Below are 25,974 nucleotides of genomic sequence, written 5' to 3' on the forward strand. Positions count from 1 at the left end.
GAATATAGAAACAAAATAACCGTTAACAAGATCAGATGTGGGAGAACCTGTGCAGAACGGCACTATTAGGAGAAATACAGCTATTTTTCCAATTATATTAAAGCATGGTGATCTAGTAGACAATAACGGGAATGGATTCCATGATCAGTAACTCTCACTGGGGCACAGGTGAGTTATTGCGATTATTTCATTCTTGGCTTCATCTCGTACACACATAAGAGGGTCAGGGAATAAATATCATGAACTTTAAAAATTATATGGAAGCCACAGCAGTCCTGGACCATGCCTTGAGTCACCACCAATGTATTTAAGTCCCAGGGTCTAGGAATTTGTTTTTTTAAATCCTGTTTCCTAATTGCTGTGCAACTTGTTCATTGAAGGAAAAAGGAGTAGAGAAGAGATTTTTTTGTTATGACGTTGTCTCATAAAATAACTCGCATGTAGAGCATGCTCATTCTACATCTCAGGCTCTGTTGTTTGGTTAACAATGTGGACCAGAGAAAAAAAAAGTTGCTTTGTATTCTCCCTCTCTCCCGGTGGGAAAATAAATAAATACCCACGTGTCTTTATTGAAGAATCTTTAAGGCACTGCGGTGGTCAGTTGGGGACCGGGAGCTGGGAAACAGGCTTTGGACTATAGATCAAGTATGGAGGATAGAAAAAAATCAGCTTCAGCGACTGAAAAGACTACATTCCCTACAGATTAACCCCATTCACTAGGGGGATCCATGTCCTTAGTGACTAGACAGACAGGTAAAAGGTTCAGTCTCTTCCAAAGCATTTTGCAACTAATTCAACACACCTTTTGGCTAAATGGACTTGGGCTTGAGAGACACACAATGCATTCTCTGCTTATAAAAGAAGCATGTTTTATATACACAAACTAAGTATAAAAGGTTACTATGATGTTAACCCATGGGCAGCACAGTGGCCTAGTGGTTAGCACTTCTGCCTCACAGCACTGGGATCATGAGTTTGATTCCCGACCATGGCATTATCACTGTGGAGTTTGTATGTTCTCCCTGTGTTTGCGTGGGTTTCCCCTGGGTGCTCCGGTTTCCTTCCACACTCCAAAAACCTACTAGTAGTTTAATTCGCTGCTATCAAAATTGACCCTAGTGTCTGTGTCTGTGTGTGTGTGTGTCTATATTAGAGAATTTAGACTGTAAGCCCCAATGGGGCAGGGACTGATGTGAATGAGTTCTCTGTACAGCGCTGTGGAATTAGTTCAGTAACTTGACCAATTTCACATTTTAACACAGAGTATTTTATTGGATCTGTAATTCCAAGTATAGTATGAACTAATTTTCATTTGTTCTGTGGAATAGAGTAGTGTAAACCGTCACAGTAATTTCTTAGTGTCTTAAGGCTGCAAACTTCATTCATTCCATAAATTTCACACATACTCCATTAAGAATGGATATTTTTAAAGTTAACTGTGTTTGGAAGTAAACATTAAAGATTAATAACACTGCACATGTATTCTCTTTAAGAAGTAGTCCAGAACCTGTATCCTGGTAGGTGTCAAACTTTAGACAGAGTCCACTGCTTCTTTCCAATTCTGCAGAGTGTATACTCATTGCAGAATTAGCATGACATCCTTCCATCGTTGAATGAGAATTTTACTTCACTTTGCAAATCTATTTCAACGATATTATGTGCTTTGGGATGATAATCGTTCCTTGTTGCATGGTACACACTACTGTGATATCTGGCCAATCAGTCGTTTATTATCTGATTGGCCTGATAATCTGCTGAAAACACTGTAGTGTGTACCCAGTCTAACAATTATTCTGGTTGAGCATACTTGTACTTTTGAACTTGATGGATTGGTTAAGGCTCTAAGGGGGGTATTCAATTGTCAGCGTTAACGCTAACAAACGAGCGCTCAAAAAATCTTACCTTTAATACGGTAATTACTCGCGGAATTTCAGCTCGCTGCTCCCTGAGCGGCGAGCTGAAATTCCGCGAGTAAACTTACGTATTAACGGTTTTCGCGCGCAATATTACCGTATAAACGGTAATTTTTTTGAGCGCTCGTTTTTCAGCGTTAACGCTGACAATTGAATACGCCCCTAAATGTTTTTCCCTATTAACTAACATTGTTTTCCACATGCTTTATAAATAAACTCCCAAGCAAGCTGATTGCTTTAACCTACTTTTGTCCCCAAACACCACCCCTTAAGGGGTCGGCAGGCAAATTTTGGCTGGGGCGGGGGATGGGGTGAACCTCGGCTGATTAGGATCATTTTAAAGGAGAAAAAAAATGCAGATAGCCCAGTGGGCAAATACCAAGCCAGCTCTGGCACACAGCTTATATAAATAAGGGAGCACTTTAATATGTATAGAGACCTAAAATGTGTACAGAGATCTAGAATACATTATCCTTCATGTGTTTTTCTTTTCTTACCTATAGTATTAGCTTTTCTGCAGACATAACGTCAGACATGTGAAAGCTATAGTTAATATACCTTAATCTATTTGTATAACTTCTTCTGCTTTGTGTTTAAATTTGGCATTGTAAATATTGGCCTACACTGTTAGAGCACAGTGACAACTTTAATCAGGTGTGTGGATTTTCTGAGTGAGCTGCATTTAACAGCTGTAATAAAAAAGAAATCATTGTGTAGTTACATAATTGTGATACCTGAGATCTCCCTGTGGTCCTCAGGAAGCAAACAAGGAAAAGGACCTTATTTTCTCATTAGTTTTTGAAATGTGTATAGTTCATGCTAATGGGTAATAAAAATTAGGGAATTAACAATTGGGTGTCTGTGTTTAATTATTGCGATGTGTGTGGGGTGAAACCGACTGATCATATTGGTAAATGTAGTCTAGATTATGCCAATTACTGCCAATCACTGCTATCTTCTTGTGTCTGCACCCTCTGACCACATTAACAGGCACAGTAGCATTAGGTTATATTGGTCCAAGAGTCTCCACACATTCATTTCCTTAACAAATTTCAGACTGACACATTTTAGAAGGGAATTTGTCTTGCACACTCTTCTTTAGAAACTCCCCATACATTATGGCTGATTTCTCTTGGAATAAAAACTGTAATATTGTTTTTAATAAGTATTCATCCCTTTTAGTCAATGATTGGTTTAACCACATCTAGCAGATATTCCAGTGCAGCAGTCTATTTGAATAACACTAACTTTAAAAACTGAGATGGAGCACTATTGTAAATTACTACTTTCAAATCTTATCAGTCTCTGTCAAATTAGTTGGCAAGTGGCATAGATGGCAAATTTGATATTTTGCTGCAGACTTTCTCTGGCATTACGGTCACGACTCTGACTAGATCGCTCAAATATATCATGTTTTCTTCATTTTAAGCCACTCTAGTGTTGTTCTTGCTGTGTGCTTTGGCTTATTTTCTTGTTGAAAGACAAACTTCGTCCCCAATCCCATTCCTCTTCCCATTAATCCTGACAAAATTGCCAGTCCCTGCCACTGAAGACATCCTGATAACATGATACTCCCACCACAGTATTTCTGAGTGGAGTTGATGTTGCCTGTCTGGTGTTTTGTATTGTGCCACACATAACTCTTAGCATTCAGGCCAAAAAGTTCCACTTTGTCTTTTTTCAGACTATAATAATTTTCTGCCACATCTCTGCTATATCTCCTAGATGGTGTTTTGCAGATAAGGATCGGGATTTTTTTTTTACACTCCGGACTTATTCCATGCTACGCCCTTTCCTCTAAAGGCCCTTATTGTGGAATGTCTTGGATGATTATGTAGATGGGTCAATGAGCTTTATCACAGCCAATGACTTCTGTAGTGCATTCTGTGTCGCAGTTAACCTTGGAGTTGTTTATCAGTTAAGTGTCATACTCCTATTAAACTATTTGAAATCCATAATCTTGCTGTAATGTTAGGGATATCGTGTTTTATGTTTAAAGTACTCCTTGAATCTGAGTTACCTCTTGGGGGAGGGGGGCCACGTGCGACAGATGGAGAATCTAAGATTTAGTCTGTTAAATAATCACTCGTAACACTAACTTTAGTAGCAAATGGTAAAACATTCAGAGCTAATCCTAAATGCCTATGAAGTGGCTTGGTATATATTTATACATACAAGGTACTATATATGTCATTACACATGGCTAATGTTAAAACAAAAATGAGAAATCCTTCTTTAAAGCCATTACTACAAATTAAGTTTTTTGTTTTTTTTTATATTTTTGGTTTCTTTTTCTTTTACCTGAAAGTGTTAAGGTCAAGAAATAGCGGCCTACTTCCTCATGTGCAACTCCGGATGTGAGCATTAACCATACACTGAATCCACATGCTGACGATATTCATTAAATGATGTATATCTACACATTAGTGCTTTTTTTATGGTTTTATTTTGCTACAAATAAAATCTGTACATTTTATTGATTTCTTGGGGATATTCTGTCATTTTGTTGGTACATAGGTTGGTTCCATTTCCTCTTTCATTTTAAATAAATGCATGACTTTTAAACAGGTTTAACATATATGTACATTCTTTAAATGTCGCTCTCTCACCATAGTACACTTGGTACACTGATGACTGAAAGTATAAATTCACCTGTTTAATACACTGGACCTAGCTGTAACATATAAAGGATTGAAGGCTCTGTGCAGCCCCTATGTGGTAGGACAGTTGTCAGGGGGACAAAAGATTTCGACTGACACCATTTGGCTACAGGTCACCTAGTTCACTCAGATGTACTATAGCTATAATTTGAGAGGCATAATGTGTCTCGTGCATACTGCAGAAAAGAATGGTTAACTTCTTATATGCTTGTATTTTCCCCTCCCACATCCTTTTCCCATTTTCTTTAATTAACTTAATACATTTAATTACAAGAAACTTGAAATTCTTCTACATTTAGTTTAAAATATAAGGAATAACACAAGCTGGGATTCCCCAGACTTGCACACTTGTTTCATTGTTTTACATTTTTATTTAAAATAAACGGGCAAATATGAATAACTGGCTCACAAAAAACATTAAATTATATTGTCGGGGGCGAAAAAGCTAAATGTTTGTGTAGTGGGTGGTGATTAAATCTGTCTGTTGCTTTAAAGTACTTTGTGCTCTCTATATTCTGTAGAAATGCAAAATTAGTGCAGCTGGTAAGGAAGTGCCAAAAAACGCTTCTGATCTGCAATGTTTTCTGCTATTTGTATTACATTTGCTAATGGATATGAGCAGCACGTTGTCTTAGTGGTTAGCACTTCTACATCGCAGCACTGTAGTCTTGATTTTGATTCCCAACCATGGCCTTATCTGTGTGGAGTATATGTTCTCCCCATATTTGCGTGGGTTACCTCCCACACTCCAAAAACATACTAGTAGGTTAGTTGGCTGCTATCAAAATTGACCCACAACTATGTGTGTGTTAGGCAAATTAGACTGTAAACTCCAATGGGGCGGGGACTGATGTGAGTGAGTTTTCCGTACAGCGCTGCGGAATTAGTGGCGCTAAAGTAAAAACTTTAAAGGATTTGCAACAGTTGCATTTTTAAATGTCCCACATACAGTAACAAATGTTAAATAAACCATGTATGCACCATACACCCGTAAAGACTTGATTTTTTTTTTTTTTTAAATTTTCTCATTATTACACCTGACTCTCTCTGGTTCTATATTAAACCATTCAAAGTTTACTGTTTTCTTCTATTCTGGATTAATTTTATAATGTTCTTTATAATATGCCATACTCAATCACTACAGACTCTTAAATCCAGTCTTCAGACCAGAACCAGCATACACCAACAAGTACTCAAATAATTGCAGATTCGTTCTAGGCACTATGTGTATGATTGTGGCATCTTGAGCATTTACAACTATTTTAAGATGTTAATACCAGTTTCAACACGAACATTAAATGTAGCAATTTGTGTGGGTTTTTTCCCAAGAAAGGGGACTTTTTATGAAATGTTAACAAGATTTTGCTAATGAAATAAAATAATTTGCTTTTGAGGATTATGTATTTTATGATATATTGATAACTAGCAGTAAATAAGCCATTTTTTACTTTTTTGTGGGTAAAAGGGTGGAGTGGACTGGGACTATGACAACAACATTAAGGCATATTTACAATGGAGCGTCTGACTATGTATAAACAGACTATAGTGACAAGTTATGTTTGTGGAATTGATGGCCCGGCTGTGCTGTATGCCTGATTAAACTTCATGACTGCTTAAGCATCCTACATTTGTGCTTTACTAAACTCTGCTGCTTTTGCAACCATCTGAATTTGAGCAAGTTCCCAGCATATCGTCTTCTGTCTGTGTCTTACCAATTGGATTGTCTAACGTGGCATAAGCAGTTTTAAACTCCTCATAGGATTATTTTGTTTATCATGTGACCTGATAGAGGCAACCTCTGTGAAAGCTTAGGGTGACCTCAGCTTTTCCCTAGTGGGTATAGGCCAACTGTGAAGATATTGGGTTTTCTGGCCCAATTCTACCCACTTCACTCTGGTTGGCCACCCACAGGTGCTTGCCTAAGCCAGGGAAGCCTACCCAGTACCCTCTAAGGTTCTTATTGGTCACTCAGGCAAATGCAGTTAGTACAACAGTACATTTATTGTAATAACAACAACACTGGAATATTGTGTACACACAGTAAATAAATGCCAGGCAGGTCTACCACATCATCTGTCCATTACCCCACTAGCTTAAGGAGCTACAGTGACCTGGATGTCCTGACTTAAAGGGGTCTTCTCTCAACTGCAGCTGTAGTCCATTGGTGGAGAACGAAAACTCAAAACCAGCTACACTGCACTTTCCATGAATTAATCCTCAGAATGAATCTCCCCTCTTCCCCTGGAGTGACTCCTTATATCTAGGGTAAACTTCCCACAGTGCTTTCCCCTCCCTGGGCAAACTCCTGGGCCTCTCCTTGTTAAACATTGATGAGTCCTGGACTAGGGAGGTTGGAGATGAGCTGTACTTCCACAGAACCTCCCCCTCCAGATTGAGACCAAATGTCTGGAGTAGACTTCTGAGAACAATGAATACTAATTGCCCCCCCCCTCACCAGTATCTTGCAGACTCGTTTCGTCACACCAATGAAGGGCAATATAAGAGATGGGTCTGGACCGAGGAAGGCGGGAGAGCACAGTGCATTCCCTCCCAGTCTGGGTATGCCGCATGACCTCCCTCCAGTTTGCAGAGTTATTCATGTGATGCGGAAGTCGGCTGAAGGCTCAATGGCTGCCTGATGCCCACTCCTGCTATACGCAAATCAGAATCCTTGGTTCTAACTACGCTAACATCTCAGAACTATGTTTACATGGCAGGCCTCCCATGTAAATGGTTTGCAGTTAAACTCCAGTAGGGAGATGTCGTAGTGGCATGTGCATTTAAGAAACGACACAATCTGCACTACTTACAAAGTACCGTATTTTATACGTAAGTACGTATTTTACCATATGTATATGACGCTCCACTGTATAAGACGCACCTATATAAATCATGTGAAAAAATTAAGGATAAACATTATCCTCAATTTTTTCACATAGTAATTGTGCAGCATATACAGAGGAGAGACAACGCTATAGTCAATTATGACTTACCCTGTCAGATGAATCTTCTGTCCGGTAAAGTCTTCTTTCTTATATCCGTCTGATCCTGATGCTGGAAACCCGCTTAAGGTCATCTTCGCGATGTCCAGATGTCCTTTCAGGACCTTGTCAAGGACAGAGGAATCATCTGACAGGGTAAGTGCTACTACCCCTGTATAAGACGCACCCAGTTATTAGACCCAAAATTTTGGGGAAAAAGGTGCGTCTTATACATGGGGAAATACGGTAAGTGTTTTGTAAAGCCAATGCTAAAATTTAATTGGTCCTGCACGTGTCCTAGTGGCGTTGTGGATATGCATGGTAAATAAACCATTTAGGAACCAATCTTGACTGTTGCCAGACACCTGTTTTCTTTAAAATGAATTTAGATTCCTGTTGACATAAAAACCAGCTTTAATGCATCAATGCATGGGAAATACTGCCATACTCACAATTTTACTGCCACGTTTTTGAGTCGTTTAGAAATTTTTAGGTTCTTTTTTTTTTTTTTTTTTTTGTACCTTTTATAACTGCTGTAGACTAAACATGTCAGTAGTTTGTGTCTATTATGACTGAATTATGATGTGATTCTACAAGCAATTTGTACAGCAATTAAGCCTTTCCCAAAGGCATACAAGACTTACTACTGATTGGAACCTAGGGAATATCTGTCTTGCCTTTGACCTGTTTTCTACATTCATACAGAAATATATTTTAGTGTTGCTTGTGAATCTGAAGCAAAATGAAAACTTTATTTTTCTTTCTGATTTATACAAAACTGCTGTAGATCAACCACTACAATGTTTGTCTTACTTTCCATACAGATATAGACGACTTCTTTGCCGGTGTGGTTTATGTTTATACACATCTGAAGTATCGGGTCTTTTCTGGGGGGAGGTGGTGGTGGTTTTGCTTTGTTTTTGGGTTTTTTTCTGTCCTTACTTATGTTTTCTTTAACATATTTGTTACATAATTTATGTTTTACACTAATTTACAATGTATTTCAACTGTTTAGCAGACAGCCTACTTAGTAGTGGTTTTTGTGCCCAAAGATTGTTATGCAGTTTAAGTTTCCTCTTTGTTCTTCTTGGTGTTAGTACTACTCTCTTCTGCACGTTCCTCTGTTTCTAAAGCTAGCTAGCTCTCTGCTGCAGCATCCGCCCATGTGGCCCTGAGCAAGGTTCTAGGGTGCAGAAGCAACAGTCTTGAAGTGTGCAGCTAAAGCTGGGTACACACTACAGGTTTTTTAGCAGACTATTGGATCAATTGAGCGATTAAATGACCGTTCGGCCCAATATCGCATTAGTGTGTATACTTGGTGAATGTCGATTCATTTGATTGTGCAGCAGAACTATAAATTTCATTCCAGTGTTCCAATCCTGTGGTGTGTATGTACTCACGATCAGGATCTCCATAGAGTTTAGAGTCATGATCTTTCCAGCCAACGGTTATGACAGATGAAGAGCACAGATCTGAGGGTAAATCTTTTGAAACATGTATATTGTGTACACATGAATCAGCATGCTGTCCAGGACCCTTTTTCTTTTTTTTTCTTTTTTATTTTCAGTCGTTGGTACAATCGTTGTAGATCACACATTGGTCCGAAAGTTCTGTAGTGTTTACCCAGCCTGACCTGCACACTTCAGCTCAGGCAGCAGCAATATTGGCATATGACCAGAAAAGCCCTTACCCATTTGACATACAGGAAAGCAAATTCTAGTTTATTCCCCTTTTCGGTTTATCTGTTTGGTTTTTTGTGTGTGTGTTTTTTTTGTTTTGTTTTGTTTTTTGTTGCTCTGTCATTCTTTCCTTTGCAGCTTCAATCTGTTTTATTTACCCGTCCCTTCCCTAAGACACTTGCAACTAACATATATGGGACATTGCTGCATTGAGCAGTTGTGGAAGGCTTTGATAACAATGTTTTAGTGTGTTTTAGTTCCACATAATTTTATCTCGTTATAGTAGCTATAGCTTTTAGTTTAGCTATGGTGAGTTGACATGTCATTGTTTATGCCTTTAGAGAGTTTACCCACTGAAGAATTTCGTGCATGGGGTTTTCATGAAGTCTCTACGATTTCTTTCTTTGCATTTGGGTTATGGCTGTTATATATTGTGAAGATACCGGGTTTATCTGGCCCAGTGCTACCCAGTACCTTCTAGGATTCGTATGGTCACTCAGGCAAAATGCAGTTATAAAAATACAACAGTATATTTATTGTCATACAAACAACACTAGAATATTATGTACACACAGTAAATAAATGCCAGGCAGATTTACCACATCATCTGTCCCTTACCCCAATAACTTAAGGAGATATTGTCACCTGCTGTCCAGACTTCATGACCCATGGATCCCTCTCAGCTGCATATATATACTCGAGTTAGAAAACGACAATTCAAAACTCCATTTTGCACCTTCCTGAATGAAATCCAAGCATGACCACCCCTCCCCCCTGGAGTTGTTCCTTATATATCACAGGTCTAATTTCCACAGTCTTTCCCCTCCCTGGACAAACCCCTGCATCTATTCTACTTCCCCATTGGCCAGTGCAGGACTAGGGGGTTTGGACAGGGCAGTGGAGATGAGATGTCCTTTCACAGAAGCCCCCTGCTGGGATGCAGACAGAACGTCTGGACTAGTCCTAAGGAGAACAATTGATGCTTAATTGGCTTCCCCTACTTCCAAGGATAAGGTAGCAGTGAGCCCCTCCTAAAATTAACCCCTTACACTACTTTGTGATGTCACAGGGTCCCCAGCTGTTCCATGCTTCCTGTAGAGGAAGGAGGGGGGAGAATGAATGCAGCTCAAGCCCTCTCACCTGTATCCTAGACACCACCTGATCTTTACCCATAACCCTCCTGGCTTCAGTTTAAGGACAATGAATAACATTACTTCAAGTCATCAATATATAATACAAAATATACATATTTAAATTGAATTACAATGTCCCCTTAACCACATGTAATTGGACAATGCAGTTGTAGTCTGATGAGCTGGGGAAACAAAAGAAGGGCTATACAAAGTATTTGCTATAATTCACATATCATACTCGTTTTGTCACATTCCTCCCCTACTTTTTTAGCCCTTGTTTCCCAGTGGCTCCCTAGCCCCAAGTAATCATTTCTTCCAAGTCCAAAGTTTCTGGCCTGCTGTGGTTTCTCCTGGGTCTGATGGCAAGGTAGACAGCAGTACACAGTTCCTCAATCTCCCACCAGGGTCCCATGGCTGCAGGCATATCTTCCCACTCAGCTGGAGTGGGGGTTTATGCTGCCCTGTGTCATAAGATGAGACAACAATAAAACTGGGCCACTCCTGTGCACACATCCATGGTAGGAGAGTTGTAGTCCAACATCCCTTGTGTGCCTTATCCACCCTTAATTGCCCAACTGCAAATAGTCCCTTGGCCTGTCCTCTGTTTCTGGAGACCATGCTCCCCTCCCCCACATATTCAAGTGAAAACTGCCAAGTGGCAGGCAAACTTTCTGGCTCCTTGTCCGTTTGTTTCTGGCAAAGATCCAATCCCCCCTCCCCCAAACACTCAAGGGACAACTGCCCAGTGGCAGGCAAGCGTGGGGGCTCCATTAATTCTTTGCTTATGGGGAATCCTCTGTCCCCCTCCCAAACCACATGTGGGTGCCCCTGTAAGTATGTTTGTGTGCATCTCCCCTCCCCTGCTACCACATCCAACTGTTGCACTACTTCCCTCGCCTCTGGCGCATCGGGGTAGTGTGAATCCTCATTGGACACAGACTTGTCCTCCTGGCAGCAAAGCAAAGTGGATGGTCCAGTGCAGGCCTCTGGTATTGGGTCCTGGATTCCCAGATTTGGAGCTGGAGTGCGATGCATCAAAGCTGGTGGGGCTGGTGAATCTTGCTGTACTGGTGCCCTCTCAGACACCCACTCAGTCAACATCTCCTCATCTGCCAATTCTGCATAGGGGAAGGCATAAGTGTAATTTTCCCAGGGCCCCATGGTAGTGGCCTCTGACATGACAATTCCTTTATCCTCTCCCATTAATTCTGTCCTACAGTCTGTAAACATGATTTCTGCTGAGATCATATGTTGCGCAAGTTTATGATTCTCTTCTGTCACAATTGGGTAAAGCTGTACATCACTTGCCCCGGAGAGCACACATGCGGTATCCTGCGTTACTTCATTAAACAAATTCTTTTCAGGCACAACAGGGATGGATAACTGGTCTTTTCTGTAATTCTGTTCTAACTCAGACACAGTCTCAGGTTCCAATAACACTGGCAAATTATCAGAAGATGCTACTACATGGTACTTACTTGGTAGCTCTTTTCCATCCAAGTCACCAAATGGGAGAATTTCTCCTAATCCTTTCTGAGTAGTCGGAGGTACAACATCCTCACCAAGCAGTTCTTCTCCAGTCTCCCCCAAGATAGTAGCTTGGGCAACTGTATTTAATCCACTGGGATGGACCTCCCCCTGATTAACAGACTGAGCAGCCATCTTTTTAGAGTGTGATAAAAGATATTCCAATTGGCATTTTTCAGTATTCACTCGATAACACTGATCCTGCCACATTTCAGTGTCCGTAAATCCTTGCCGCCATACCTCATCCTCTGCTTCTTCAAAACTCTGTTGCAGACATTGCATTTGTTCCCAGAGAGGTATGTGGGGACCTAAAGTGAGCATCCATTTTCTATAAACACTAAAGGCATTGATGGGATTCTCCTGATCTTTTAACAAACGTTTCAGGATATCCATGTGTGTGCTGTACAGGTAAGGTACACCCCGGATCTGGCATTCCACTATCAGCTCCTCCATACTCATTGTCTCTAGTGGATCTGTAGAATCTGCTAATGGGACAGATTCTATTAATACATTTGCAGGGGATTCATCAGGCATGTCCCTGTGCTGTAATAGTCCATTTACGTCTTGTTTGTACTGCTGATTATTGTTGTATCTGGATTCTCCCTTGGCCAGATTCTGCATAATACAAATAACTTCATGTGTAAAATCATCCCATGCTGGTTCATCCTGAAAATTACAGGCACTTGCCTCCTCTTTCAACATTAGGAACACATCCAACAGGTTCTCCAATTTCTCCTGTAGACTGGCTCCTTCCCACATAATAATCTTTGGGCACTCCTCATCCCAATAATCCAAAATGTGCTGCATTGTGGTGGGGTGGTGCAACACATCCATATCCCCATCCTGCAGACACTCCCACAGTCCTTCATCCCAGTACACCTTTCTCCTGGTTGTACTGGACTGCTTCATCCCTTCCTTTGGGAACTTTTTCAACACTGGGCTGTGATCTGCTCTCTTGTTCCTAGAGCTCACACCCATTTTACTTCCAGGGATCACCTCACTGTGATTTCCTCTCTTTGAGACACGGTTCCATCTTCCGCTCTCCTCTGGCGGGGTGCGCTTCCCCTTATCAAATCGGCACTTAGACGGCATCTTCCCTCGCCTAAAGCCCACAACGCTTTTCGTGACACTTTCTACCTTAAAGCCTTTAGGAGTAAGTTCAGGATAATGTGGTAACTGGTTTCTAGTGCTAACTGCTTTGCAGAGCCCTGGAATGTATCACGATACAGTTCCCCTGCAGCTCTACCCAGATAGGACCTGGGACTGAGTGACCCCACTGCTTGCCACCAAAAATGTGAAGATACCGGGTTTATCTGGCCCAGTGCTACCCAGTACCTTCTAGGATTCGTATGGTCACTCAGGCAAAATGCAGTTATAAAAATACAACAGTATATTTATTGTCATACAAACAACACTAGAATATTATGTACACACAGTAAATAAATGCCAGGCAGATTTACCACATCATCTGTCCCTTACCCCAATAACTTAAGGAGATATTGTCACCTGCTGTCCAGACTTCATGACCCATGGATCCCTCTCAGCTGCATATATATACTCGAGTTAGAAAACGACAATTCAAAACTCCATTTTGCACCTTCCTGAATGAAATCCAAGCATGACCACCCCTCCCCCCTGGAGTTGTTCCTTATATATCACAGGTCTAATTTCCACAGTCTTTCCCCTCCCTGGACAAACCCCTGCATCTATTCTACTTCCCCATTGGCCAGTGCAGGACTAGGGGGTTTGGACAGGGCAGTGGAGATGAGATGTCCTTTCACAGAAGCCCCCTGCTGGGATGCAGACAGAACGTCTGGACTAGTCCTAAGGAGAACAATTGATGCTTAATTGGCTTCCCCTACTTCCAAGGATAAGGTAGCAGTGAGCCCCTCCTAAAATTAACCCCTTACACTACTTTGTGATGTCACAGGGTCCCCAGCTGTTCCATGCTTCCTGTAGAGGAAGGAGGGGGGAGAATGAATGCAGCTCAAGCCCTCTCACCTGTATCCTAGACACCACCTGATCTTTACCCATAACCCTCCTGGCTTCAGTTTAAGGACAATGAATAACATTACTTCAAGTCATCAATATATAATACAAAATATACATATTTAAATTGAATTACAATGTCCCCTTAACCACATGTAATTGGACAATGCAGTTGTAGTCTGATGAGCTGGGGAAACAAAAGAAGGGCTATACAAAGTATTTGCTATAATTCACATATCATACTCGTTTTGTCACATATATGCACAGATCTAGTGGGTTAGAGCTATGGTGATTTTGTAGCTTTTTTTTCTCTGGTATTTGTAGACTACTACATTTGGGCTAAGCTGAATATTTTAATAATCTGATACTTTTTTATTTTGATGAATATTAACATAGTGAGAGGATTTCTTAAAGCTTGGAACAGGTAACTGTTTGTCCAAACACTTGTCAAATTCTGCATTGCTAAACTGTTCAATAATATTTTTTTATTTAATTTTTTTTGTATATCATTTTTGTTCATAAGAAGCCAGAACAAACAGGTTTTTTTTTTTCTATTATCTGTGCCTCAATATGAAATTAGATGATTTTCAGTTTACCAACTGATCTGTTTGATGGCAAATGTGACTTAGTCATGTGAGAGGCAGAAGGAAGGGGTTTGAACTGTGAGGTTACTATAGATCATTGAACCGTGACTCATGATGATTCAAAAATTAAATATATTTTTAGCTGTAAGAAGCATGCTGTAGTTTCAAGCATAAAAATATAGTGCAGTATAGAGCAAATACCATTTAAATGGTCCTGTGTATTCCAGCCTATATTGACTACTGTGTATGTGTTAAATTTATAATTTTTTATTTATTTTTATTGTGCAACACTTCAGAGACTCTTCCCCCCCCCCCCCCCCCCTTTTAAATAAGGAAGGAAACCCATGCGCAAGCAGAAAAGATACAAACTCCAAACAGGGCAATGGGAATCGAACTCATGACCCCAGCACTGTGAGATGGCAATGCTAACCACCGTGCATTTCTCTCGAGAGAACCCAATGCAGCGAAATGAAAATAGTTTAAAATAAATCTTTGATCTAGATGTAGGATAGATTGTAGAGGATCATGAACGAGGCACTTTCTACCCTACGCTTCATGTCTGCTTCTTATGTCCTTTTACAGTTTCTACGTAAATTATTTTTTTCTTTTTTGCACAATTTATTATACTGACATTCCGATGCTGTAGAGTTTTGGGAAGTTTCTATAAAGAAGTGATGAAGCTGAGGGTTTACCCTAGTCTCTTACGGCCAATTCCACACCTTGCTCATCCTTCCTGTGCTTCTAACCCCAATTACGTTTTAAGTGACCCCCTCATCCTTGCGCCTCTGTTTTGTCATGGTTTCCTGAAGATCACTCATGGAGGTAAATGCATGAAACTGCGCATTTTGCAAGTCTCTGATATTTGGCGACTTTGCAGGGGAAATTTTAAAGTGGCATTGGCTTTGAAAGGCAAGTTTTGCAAAGTGACTTTCAAAATGCAGTTTCATACATTTACCCCCTGGACACCTTCACTGGTGTTTGTTTTCCTTGGAAGCAAACGTATACGGATTCTTCTCATATGTTGCTCCTGTAACAGTGACGCAGGAGCTGAAAAGGTTTAGATAAAATATAAAGTATAGGTACATGCTACAGAAAATTTCTCGCAATGCAATATCATTAATGATTTTAAGAACGATCAAAAGTCCCTATCAGCATGCCGATTCATATGTACACACTAATACGGGTTTTACAAAATTTACATTGTGTATTGTGCTTTTCATCTTTCATAACCATCAGCTGAAAAGATTATGACTCTGTAAACCTTATGGAGATCTACTTACACTGCTGGTTGTGAATGCATAGAGATTTTTAGTTCAAAAATAAAACCAAATGAAACGATACAATGATCGTGGGAGCATATACACTAATGCAATATCAGACCTAACTGCTGTTTATCGTGATTGGCACGATAATCGTGTGAAACACCGGTAGTGTGTACCCAGCTTAAGCAGGGAGCTGGGTGGGGGTCCTAATCAAAATGCATACAATAACTTTGGTGTAGTCTAGTTCCAATTGATGTGACATGATGTTGGGTACAGGTACAATGCTAGCGTGGCCACCAGGGCTGGATTAACCCGAGGTCTAACTGGGCTACAGCCCAGGGGCCTCGGGCATCCAGGGGGCCCTTGACAGTGCTCAGCAGCATTAATGATCGGGACGGGGACGCCCCGGCCGATCAATGCTGCTGAGCAGAGCCGGATTTAGACCTCATGGGGCCCTAGGCAAGATATTGGTTTGGGCCCCCCTTCATACACACAGTGGCCCCTCACACACACAATACACACACAGTGGCCCCTTACACACACATAATACACACACACACACAGTGGCCACACGCAGGGGAGGGCTGGCAGACTTTAGCCCGTTGGGCAAGCACATAGCACTGGCCCATAAGTAGCGGCCCATCCTTAAAGGGTGGTTTTTGGTACAATATATATTTATCTATATAAAAAGAGACTATTTTAGTGTTGCTTAGTCCATATATATATTTTAATGCCCAGGCCCAGAGCTGGATTAAGGCTCTGGGGGGCTTGGGCACTTTATACATGTTAACCCCATATGATGTAACATGGTTATCATTTTAGACACATACACAGACAATACTGTGTGCACTACTGTTAGGTGTACACAGTTCTGCCTTCACAAGCAGTACACAGTGAAGCGGACATACCTCCCAACTGTCCTAAGTGAAACAGTCACCCAAATTCGGGACTGTCCCACCAGATTCAGGACAGTTGGCAGACTGTCCTGCTCTCTCCTACCTGTTCTTGTCACTGTCACCACTTGTGACTGCTGGTTACTTTAGCTCATTTGCTGGTTGTCTGGATCCGGGAATATTGGAGGCCCTATTTGGAAAAAAATGAGTACATAAAATTTAGAAAACTCCAACTAGTCCCAGTGTTAAATCAATAGCACCCACATTTTAGAATTAGGCCTCCCTCCAGCCACAACATTAAAATAATATTCACATTTGCTAAATAGATCTCTTTCCCTCCGACCAACCCTGACATTAGATAGCAAACACATTTAATATATAAACCTATTTCCCTCCCTCCAAACAGACCCAGCAATAATTTAAATAGCAATTACATTTAACAAATATTACCATTTCCCACAACAATCACAGGCATTAAAAATACATAATCACATTTAATAAATAGACCTCATTTTCCACAAACAGCCCCACAATCAATAAATAGCTTCCAAACCACCCCAGCATTAAATTAAAGGTCTAATTACCCCATTATAAATTCATAGGCCCCACTATTAAATGAAATTGCCCCACCATCACCCCACAAATACAATAGCACCCAATAATTAGTCCCCACCTGCACTCCACAATTAAATTAATAGCCAACCTCCCAAATTGTATTAAGAACCTCCACACACACACTAACTACATTCATTTACTGCCCCCCCCCCCCCCACACACACACTACATTCATTTACTGGCCCCTCACTCACACAAACACAATATATTGGCCCCTCGCTCACACAATATATTGGCCCCTCGCTCACACACACAATATATTGGCCCCTCGCTCACACACACAATATATTGACCCCTCACTCACACACACAATATATTGACCCCTCACTCACACACACAATATATTGACCCCTCACTCACACACACAATATATTGACCCCTCACTCACACACACAATATATTGACCCCTCACTCACACACACAATATATTGACCCCTCACTCACACACACAATATATTGACCCCTCACTCACAATATATTGACCCCTCACTCACAATATATTGGCCCCTCACTCACAATATATTGGCCCCTCACTCACACACACACACAATATATTGGCCCCTCACTCACAATATATTGGCCCCTCACTCTCACACACACACACACACACAATATATTGGCCCCTCACTCTCACACACACACAATATATTGGCCCCTCACTCTCACACACACACACAATATATTGGCCCCTCAATCACACACACACAATATATTGGCCCCTCACTCACACACACACAATATATTGGCCCCTCACTCACACAATATATTGGTCCCTCACACACACACACACAATATATTGGCCCCATACATACATATATATATAATATACACACACACACACACACACACACACACACACACACACACACACACAATATGCTGGCTGACACACACACAATATGCAGACACTGACACACACAATATACTGACTGACTGACAAACACAAACAAACACACACACAATATTCCAACCCCCCCACCACTTACCTTGTTCAATCCGCGCCACGCTCTGCAGTCTTATGACATGGGAAGGCACCTGTCGTGACACAGGTAAGGGGTAGGGGGGGTGCCGCGAGTCGGGGGAGGGGCCACAATTATTTTTTTTTATTATTATTTTTTTTTTTTTATACTTTATGTTGTTCCCCCCTTCTGGGCCCCCTGAGAGCCGCTAGGCAGGTGCATAGGTTGCCTAGCGGTAAATCCGGCCCTGCTGCTGAGCACTGTCACTGTAGTCTTTCCGCGGCGCTCAGTAATCTCCTTACTGAGGAGATCTCGTGAGTCTCACTCTCACGAGATCTCGTTAAGGAGCTTACAGCACGCCGAGGAAGGACTACAGTAACAGAAATAGGTAAGTGCTTGGTGTGGGGGGCGGCGGGTGGCTCAGGGGGGGGAAGGGGGGGGGCATTAGCCCAAAGGCCTCCATTCCTTTAATCCGGCCCTGGTGGCCACGCTTATGTAGGACCAAACAATATGACAGCACCAAAAGAAGTGACAATTGCAAGTCCCTCAGTTTGCTCATAGCTTGCACAGAGAGAGAGAGGACATAAAACTGTCTAGCATATACATTCTCCTGTGTTTGACACAATTAAAGAAATTGAAGTTTCTATATGTAGTATATTGAGTTTGTGACCTTCGGTCTGTCTGCTCTCTCTACAGTTTGACATTTTATTTCACTATTACAGACAATATTGCACAGCCTGGATAATTTTGTAATATTTGTCTTGTCTGCTATTGCAGTTGTCTGGATTTTGAGGTTCATAAGGGCAAGGTTTTGCTTGCACTCTTTAGTTGTGAAATGGTGATTGCTGCATATATACAAAATACTTAACCCAGATACCTATACTTATGGCTGTATATTGCAGCAACATACTCAACCTTCACTTTCCCCTTTCCACCTTCCAAACGTTTTTCTTTTATTAAATAAATTGTAGTGTACGACCATGGTCTAGTTATCCAATATGCTGACACTAGGGCGCAAGATTTTTTGGTGGCGCAAAATTGTCACAGGTAGAGGCATAAACTGAAATTCATTTTAAAATATAAAAGAATAGTTTGTTTTCCAAAGTTAAAAGAAGACATGAAAGAAAATTGTAGGGTTTAATCTTGACATATTCCCATGGTAAAAGCTAAAGACCATGAGTCCTCATCAAGCACCCACCTGAGGATAAGCAAGTAGGAGATGGCTACAGGGTGAAGGTGGAGGGGGGGCTGTCACACTTGCACCTCAATAGTGCTCGTTCAGACCCCCCCCATTCCACTATACAGTTTTGTTTTTAATTAAATGAGCGACACATATCGATGTGACATGTTTAAAAAGGCAAGTGTAGCTGAGTTTCGAAAAAGAAAGGTGATGGAAACCGGATTTTAAATTAAGGGCGAATTTGGTTTTGCCTACAGATTAGTAGCCTGGCATGGAAGGCGAGCGGGTGTAACCAGTGTATTAGTCTAGGGCGGCCTGAAACCTTATTCAGGCCCTGCTCACAAACACACTACAAGATGCTCTGCTACTCGAGTTCCAACTTGTTTTTTCTATTGAATTTGCAATTTAATTTATTTTGCAATTAGAAGTTGCTCAACTCAGCCCAGCCAACTGAAACAGACAAATGTCAGAGGGCAGAGCATTTTGTACCAGCTGGAATGGTACATGTCTGTGTTATAGCAAATGAAACCGAGCACTAAAGAGAATGGATAGGCAAGCTAATTACTTGATCTGCTGTAAGCAGGGCAAACCTGGCTAACACTCCTGTGATGCCCTCTTCAGCTAAGCATATATATGATAATACCATAAATAGAACATAAACACACACATGGTAAATCTTAATTATGTCCTACTACATCTTACAAATTATTTTGAAAAATATACATATATGACTAATCCCTTTACTGCCTGTGGTCCATGTCAAAATTGTACTTTATGAGGCCCCACTATTTTTCATGTTTTCATGTAAAGTTGCGTTTTATGGTTCCTCTTTACATATAAGTTCCATTCAGATCGAAACTGCTTCTGTCAGTTTGTTTAACCTACCGTGTATTAGCCGGACGTGAAAGGCGACGGAGCACTACACGCATATTGTGTACGACATGAGTCTTTCAATAGATCTACTCTCTAAACCTGTGTGTTATGTATATATTTATGCAGTTCAGGTTTGAGTTTGTGTGGATATCTGTGGTCTGTATTGAGCTTTGTCACAGCTTTGTGGAGACGGTATTTGCATGTCATTTTTTGTTGATTAGAAAGGTTATAAAAAGGCAGAATCTGCACAGAATGCAGCAGCTCGGCACAGAATCATAGTGGCTGTCTTTAAAATCTGTCTACAAATGTGCCTTCTATCCACTGCTTCTTTTACTTGTAATAATGCAATAATAGAAAATATATATTCCTATCCTTTGTAGATATTATAAAAAAATATATATTTGTTTGTTCCTGTTTTAGTTGAAACTGGGCTGCTGCCAGTCTACTAAATGCACCTGTGTAATCCTTTGGCAAGGTGTCTGTGTGTTTATCTATCTTATGTGACCGAGAGTAACCTCTGTTAAAGCATCAGATGTGTATTAGTGGAAAGGGAAATGAACTGCACATCCTATGGGAAGCTAGTGTTGTGATGCACCACTGTGTCGTATAAAGGAAGGTTGTTAGCACATCCCTGACAAGCTGCCATATAAGGCAGATGGTTTGTGGGCTGATGGGCGACTTCCAATTACAGAGAAGAAAAGCAGTGATGTCACACCACTACTAGTCTTCCTTATGGGGGCTGGTTTTACTAATCAATTCTTCTGGTGTGAAGCAAGGATATTGCACGAGTGACTAGCCCACATTGCAGAAGATAGGAGAGATCTGACTGTCAAGATGCTATGTGAGTATTTCATATCTGAGCACATTAAAATGTGTTTATACAATATACTCCCATTAGCTCAAAACCCAGAAATGTATACACCTATTTTTCTTTAACTGGATATTTTTTTTAAAATAAAAGGATTTTGTAACACTGTACACCAACTAAGCATAATATGATTCTGTCAAAATAGTCAGTAATGGAAATTATAGATTATGATGGTAACTAGATTTTAACCCATTTTTTAATTGTATCTGTTATGGTGTAAGCAAGTCGGCTAAAAATAAGTCAGTGAATGTCATTATGGCTGCCTTATAGTCAATCGCACGTCTGCAAATGAGGAGTTTTATGTGTAAATTAATATATGCTTACAATTGTTTTTGTGCATGAAGTATTCATATCCATCATTCAAGGTTTCAGGAGTCATGGGTGTCTTAGAATAACTACTTTTTATAAAATGTAACTATAATATTTTGCAAGAGCAGCATGTGAACACTGGAAATGTTCGGGCCACCCGTTTGCCCCCTTAAGTACAAATGTTTTTATTCCTGAGATTGTCATTTTTTTTTTTTCCCACTGTTTTATTAATCAGCATCAATTTTGGTTAGCTGATCTTGCTTACATTTGTATTGCTTGTCTCTTAGTGACACTGCAGTGTGATTCAGACATGTCTGCCATGGTAACTGCTGCAACAGAAATACTTGTGAACCCAGAAGAAATGGCAGGGCAAGATGTGTATTTGAATGATATACTGGTAACTTCCTCACAAAGGTAGGTTTCTTCTAGGGAGTAGCAATAGCTACTTGCCTGTTTAAAACCATAGTATAAGGTTAAAAGCTTTGCTGCTCTCATCATCTGTGTACATTTGTAATGCTTTACAGTAACATACAGCTTTAAAACTACTACATTTTAATACTTGTGGTAACAGCGTGCTGTTCTTTAGTTCAAACACGTAACTAATCCTGTCTAATTTGTGTGTGGGTTTTTGTTTTTTTCTGGACTCTCTTAAAAGTCTGGTATATTCGCCTGATGTAACGGTATCAGACTAGGGAATCAATTTTGCAGTAGATGGGATAGGAAAACTTGTAGCCAGCCTGGTCATAAGAATGCTTAAAGTGGCAGACAGTATTTCAGGAGATGACTTTGATCTTGTTAGAGGCAGTGTCCTGTCTTCTTGAGTGTCTGTTAGTGAGGGATGGGCTGCATGTGACGGGGGCAGTAGCATGCTTTCTGAAGGGAAATGAAGGCAAGTGGGAGGCCACATACTGAGTGACATAGTGAAAGTATTAGATTACATCAGCAAAACAGAATAGTGATGTCAAATTGATGCAGGAAGTATTTTTGGTGGCAAATATATATTATAAAAATGAAGCTGATCTACAAAACTGAGCATTAATATAATTCCTCCTGCTCAAACATCAATCAAGTGGTTGACATCCGAGATTTGTTGTTAATGCTATGAAGCTTAATGGCTTAATGTAAGCCTGTAGGGTGCAAATGACAACCTTTTTAGTTAATAGTTGGAAATGATGACCATTTGGTTGCATACTTCTCAGTTGACTTTCCTAGAGGCTCTAGAACAGAATATAAAATATAGCATATTAGATGTCTGTTTGTGGGGCTATTTTTCTCAACACCTTTATTGAATCTCTGTTTTATGATGTGGTCATGTTTTCTATTTCTTGGGAATGTTTGTCTAATGTGATTATACCAATGAAAAGAACTTGCAAGTCCAGGGTATAAGTCATTTACATGATCCAAACGCTTGTGCATATACACCAAATTCAGATACACGCCTATGCCTGCTTCTTGTGCCTCCTACCAGCCACCATTAGGTTAAGCTGCTGCTATAAGTTTGACCAGTAAAAGGCACACTAGGGTAGTCCTAGTGCAACACAAGTATGGTAGTTAAATAGTGTGGTACAAGTACATGTAAGACCAACTGGCTCCGCACATCTGCATATGCCAAAGCAGCAGCTTGACTTGCAGGGAGGAGACGTGCATTGCTTCTCACTAGTAATATCGAGTAGTCATTCATGTCTCCATCATGCTGCTAATATAGGTTATACTATTCTACTCGCTGCTAATAAGTGGGTGACATAACTGAGGGAAAGGTGGTATGAAAGAAGTCCATCATGGGATCCTTATACAGCAGGGTTAACTTTCTGGCAATGCACAACAGTGGCATTTTAAGGACTGCTTTGTGAGGAGTCTCCACATGTGCCTGTAATATATATCTTTGTAATCATCCATAAGTACAGTTGCCTCACAGCCAGAGGAGTTCTCCAAATTATTGTTCTTGTTAATCTATTTTCACTTGGCTTTGCTAAATGGGGGACTTGAAACTACATCAAACTATACATTTTATAAATGTAGGTTTTGAAAAAAATGTATACGTTGTCTTTATTTAATTTTTTCTTTTTTTTTCCCTCCCTAGTCTCAAGGAAGAAAGGGTCCAAGATCAGTCAACTAATCATACAGTCTTCAACCCTAACAATCTAAAGGCACTTTCAGGTGAAATGGAGTCTAAATCAGAAATTGCTCAGTATGACGGTATGTACTGTACACACTCTTCTGTGTTCAACGAAGAATTCTGAAAGCTGGCACAAATGAGAGGTGGTTTTGCCAATAGCATCAAATGAAGGTTGCTTTTCTTTTCTAAATTGTACTAGAACAACTAAAATATGTGTTATGGACTACACCATATTTTGCTTTACACCAGGTTTTATATATTCTTCCGATTGTTTGAAGTTCTTGTTTCTGGACTATGCCATATTTGATAGACCTGCAGGATGTTGACCATTTTTACCTATATTTTCTGCTTTGCGCTTGTTTTAAAGTCATAAATTTATTTTTCTAATTGGTTAATTAAAGTTTTACTGCCTTTTAGTTCTGCAATACCTATAAATTGAGAGAAAATCTACAGAGTAGATTACTGCAACAGATTCTTCAACCACAACAATAATGCGACCACTGGTTTGTTGCTCACCACACAATCACAATCTTAAATCTCTTCAACTATACATTCATAATTTTGGTAGTAGTGGTATCCCTTTTTAAAATCTGCAGTCTACTTGTCGGGATCTGGAAATGGAACCTTGGATTGTTAAAATGTTCTCTTGAGTGTTCTGAGTATAGCACATGTGTTGCTGATAAACTAATCTAACGTTTCTGTATTTATCTGTTCACACAAACCCAAAACAATTTTTCTGGTTACCAATTACCAAAATCATAAAAATCCCCCTATCAGGGCTTCAGTGCGAACCCTGTTTTAGTAATAGTTATTGACAGAAAGAGTAAACAAAGGGGGGGGAGAGATAATCTTAAACTAAACAGCCCATTGTGCAAGTGCATTCTAGGCTGATCGGTTTTGGCATTAAATCCAGCATAGGGTGGCCTCCCGTGCCTATGTCATATCCAGTATAGTGAAGGGCATCTATTTACCAACAATATTGGCCTATGACAAAAATTAACTTGTGAAAAGAATGGTGAGAACTAAACTGAGACCGCGCTCTTGTCAAATGGCTGCTGTACTTTACTAAAAGGAATGCACACTTCCCAAAACAATATTAATCAAAAGAATAATAGAATTTCTAGAGCTACTTGTGTTATGAACATAAACAACCCGTTGAATCGTGAATAACTGAATACTTATTTGAAGTTAACCAATTAATGCTGTGTGATCTATATATAACGTGTGTAGACCAAAAAAAAAAGAAGCAACATACCGTGATTCTCAATGTTCGTAAATTTTCTGCAAATTGTAAAACATAAATTCCATTTTTCCACTGAAATGTTTTCTTCACTTATCCCCCTATAGGGAGTGCACTTACTAAACACAAATGTGATAGGTGCTGTATATAAATATATAAGATGGATTCAGTGCTGCTGTGATCTTCCTTCACCACCTCTCACTCATTCAAATTGTACTACAAACGTTTAGAGAAGAATAAGAGTGGTATGTAAATTCTGTTCCTTCCTTATTGATATACTGATGCATTCATATAGGTTGGGACATGAATCCATAAAATTTAAAACAATATCTAGTGTGATATCGTTAAAATATGTTTTAATATACCAAATATAAAACCAAGCATAAAAATAAGACTTCTTGGACATAATGACATACAGGTGGATTCCTACCAGATTGGAAAGATGTTAAGCATGACACGTGATTTTGTGATTCCCAGTATATTCACAAAGTTGTATCCTCCAGATAGTACATCAACCTTGGTGGTAGTATAGCTTTATGCTTCCTGAAGTCTCCAGGCCTTCTCATCCAATGTGTTTCAACCTTTTGGTTTAGTTCTTTTTCAAGGATATTATTATTATTATTATTATTATTATTATTATTATTATTATTATTATTATTCATTTTTATTTATAGGGCACCACTAGGTGTCCGTAGCGCCGTACAGGGACAAACGAGATTACAATACGAGGTGAGACAGCATAGTACAGTAAACAATAATCACAGTAACTCAGTGAGCTCAAAGCACCGCTAGAGGGGCGGAGGAGGGGAGAGGGGAATGTCCGCCAACGACGGAGTCCAAGAGGTAAGGACGGATGACAGGGAGACCCCTAGAGGGGAGAGGAGGGAGCGAGAGGGGACGCGGGAAAGAGGGTCCTCAAGGAGGGGGGCTAAGTAGCTGGAGAGCAGAGTTAACAGTGGTGAAGACAGGTGGAGAGAATACCCTGCTCAAAGGAGCGTACAATCTAAGGGGTGGGGTAGACAGACAGATAGACACGGGGGAGAGATGGAGGAACGGAGGATAAGGGGGGAGGAAGAGGCAGAAGAAAAGGTTTGAAGTTAAGTGGGAGACTGGAAGGCTTTAAGAAAAAGGTGGGTTTTTAAAGCCCGTTTGAAACTGGACAGATTAGGGGAAGTTCTGATGGATAAAGACCT

The 25,974-nt window shown here is 40.3% G+C and overlaps 1 protein-coding gene across 2 annotated transcripts in view; it reads left to right on the forward strand.

Moving 5' to 3' along the window:
- ACSBG2 (acyl-CoA synthetase bubblegum family member 2) overlaps positions 1-25,974 on the forward strand; it is a 47,441-nt gene that overhangs the window by 2,858 nt on the left and 18,609 nt on the right. Inside the window, exons 1-3 of one of the 2 annotated variants that reach the window (XM_075204665.1) lie at positions 20,863-21,089; positions 21,713-21,839; positions 23,506-23,621. In XM_075204665.1, the coding sequence (XP_075060766.1) occupies positions 21,083-21,089; positions 21,713-21,839; positions 23,506-23,621 (250 nt within the window). In that variant the 5' untranslated portion in view covers positions 20,863-21,082. Of the gene's footprint in view, positions 1-20,862; positions 21,090-21,712; positions 21,840-23,505; positions 23,622-25,974 lie in introns of those variants that run through there. The other variant, XM_075204666.1, reaches the window with a different exon arrangement.

The sequence above is a fragment of the Mixophyes fleayi genome, chromosome 1, assembly GCF_038048845.1.
Source record: "Mixophyes fleayi isolate aMixFle1 chromosome 1, aMixFle1.hap1, whole genome shotgun sequence".
NCBI lineage: Eukaryota > Metazoa > Chordata > Amphibia > Anura > Limnodynastidae > Mixophyes > Mixophyes fleayi.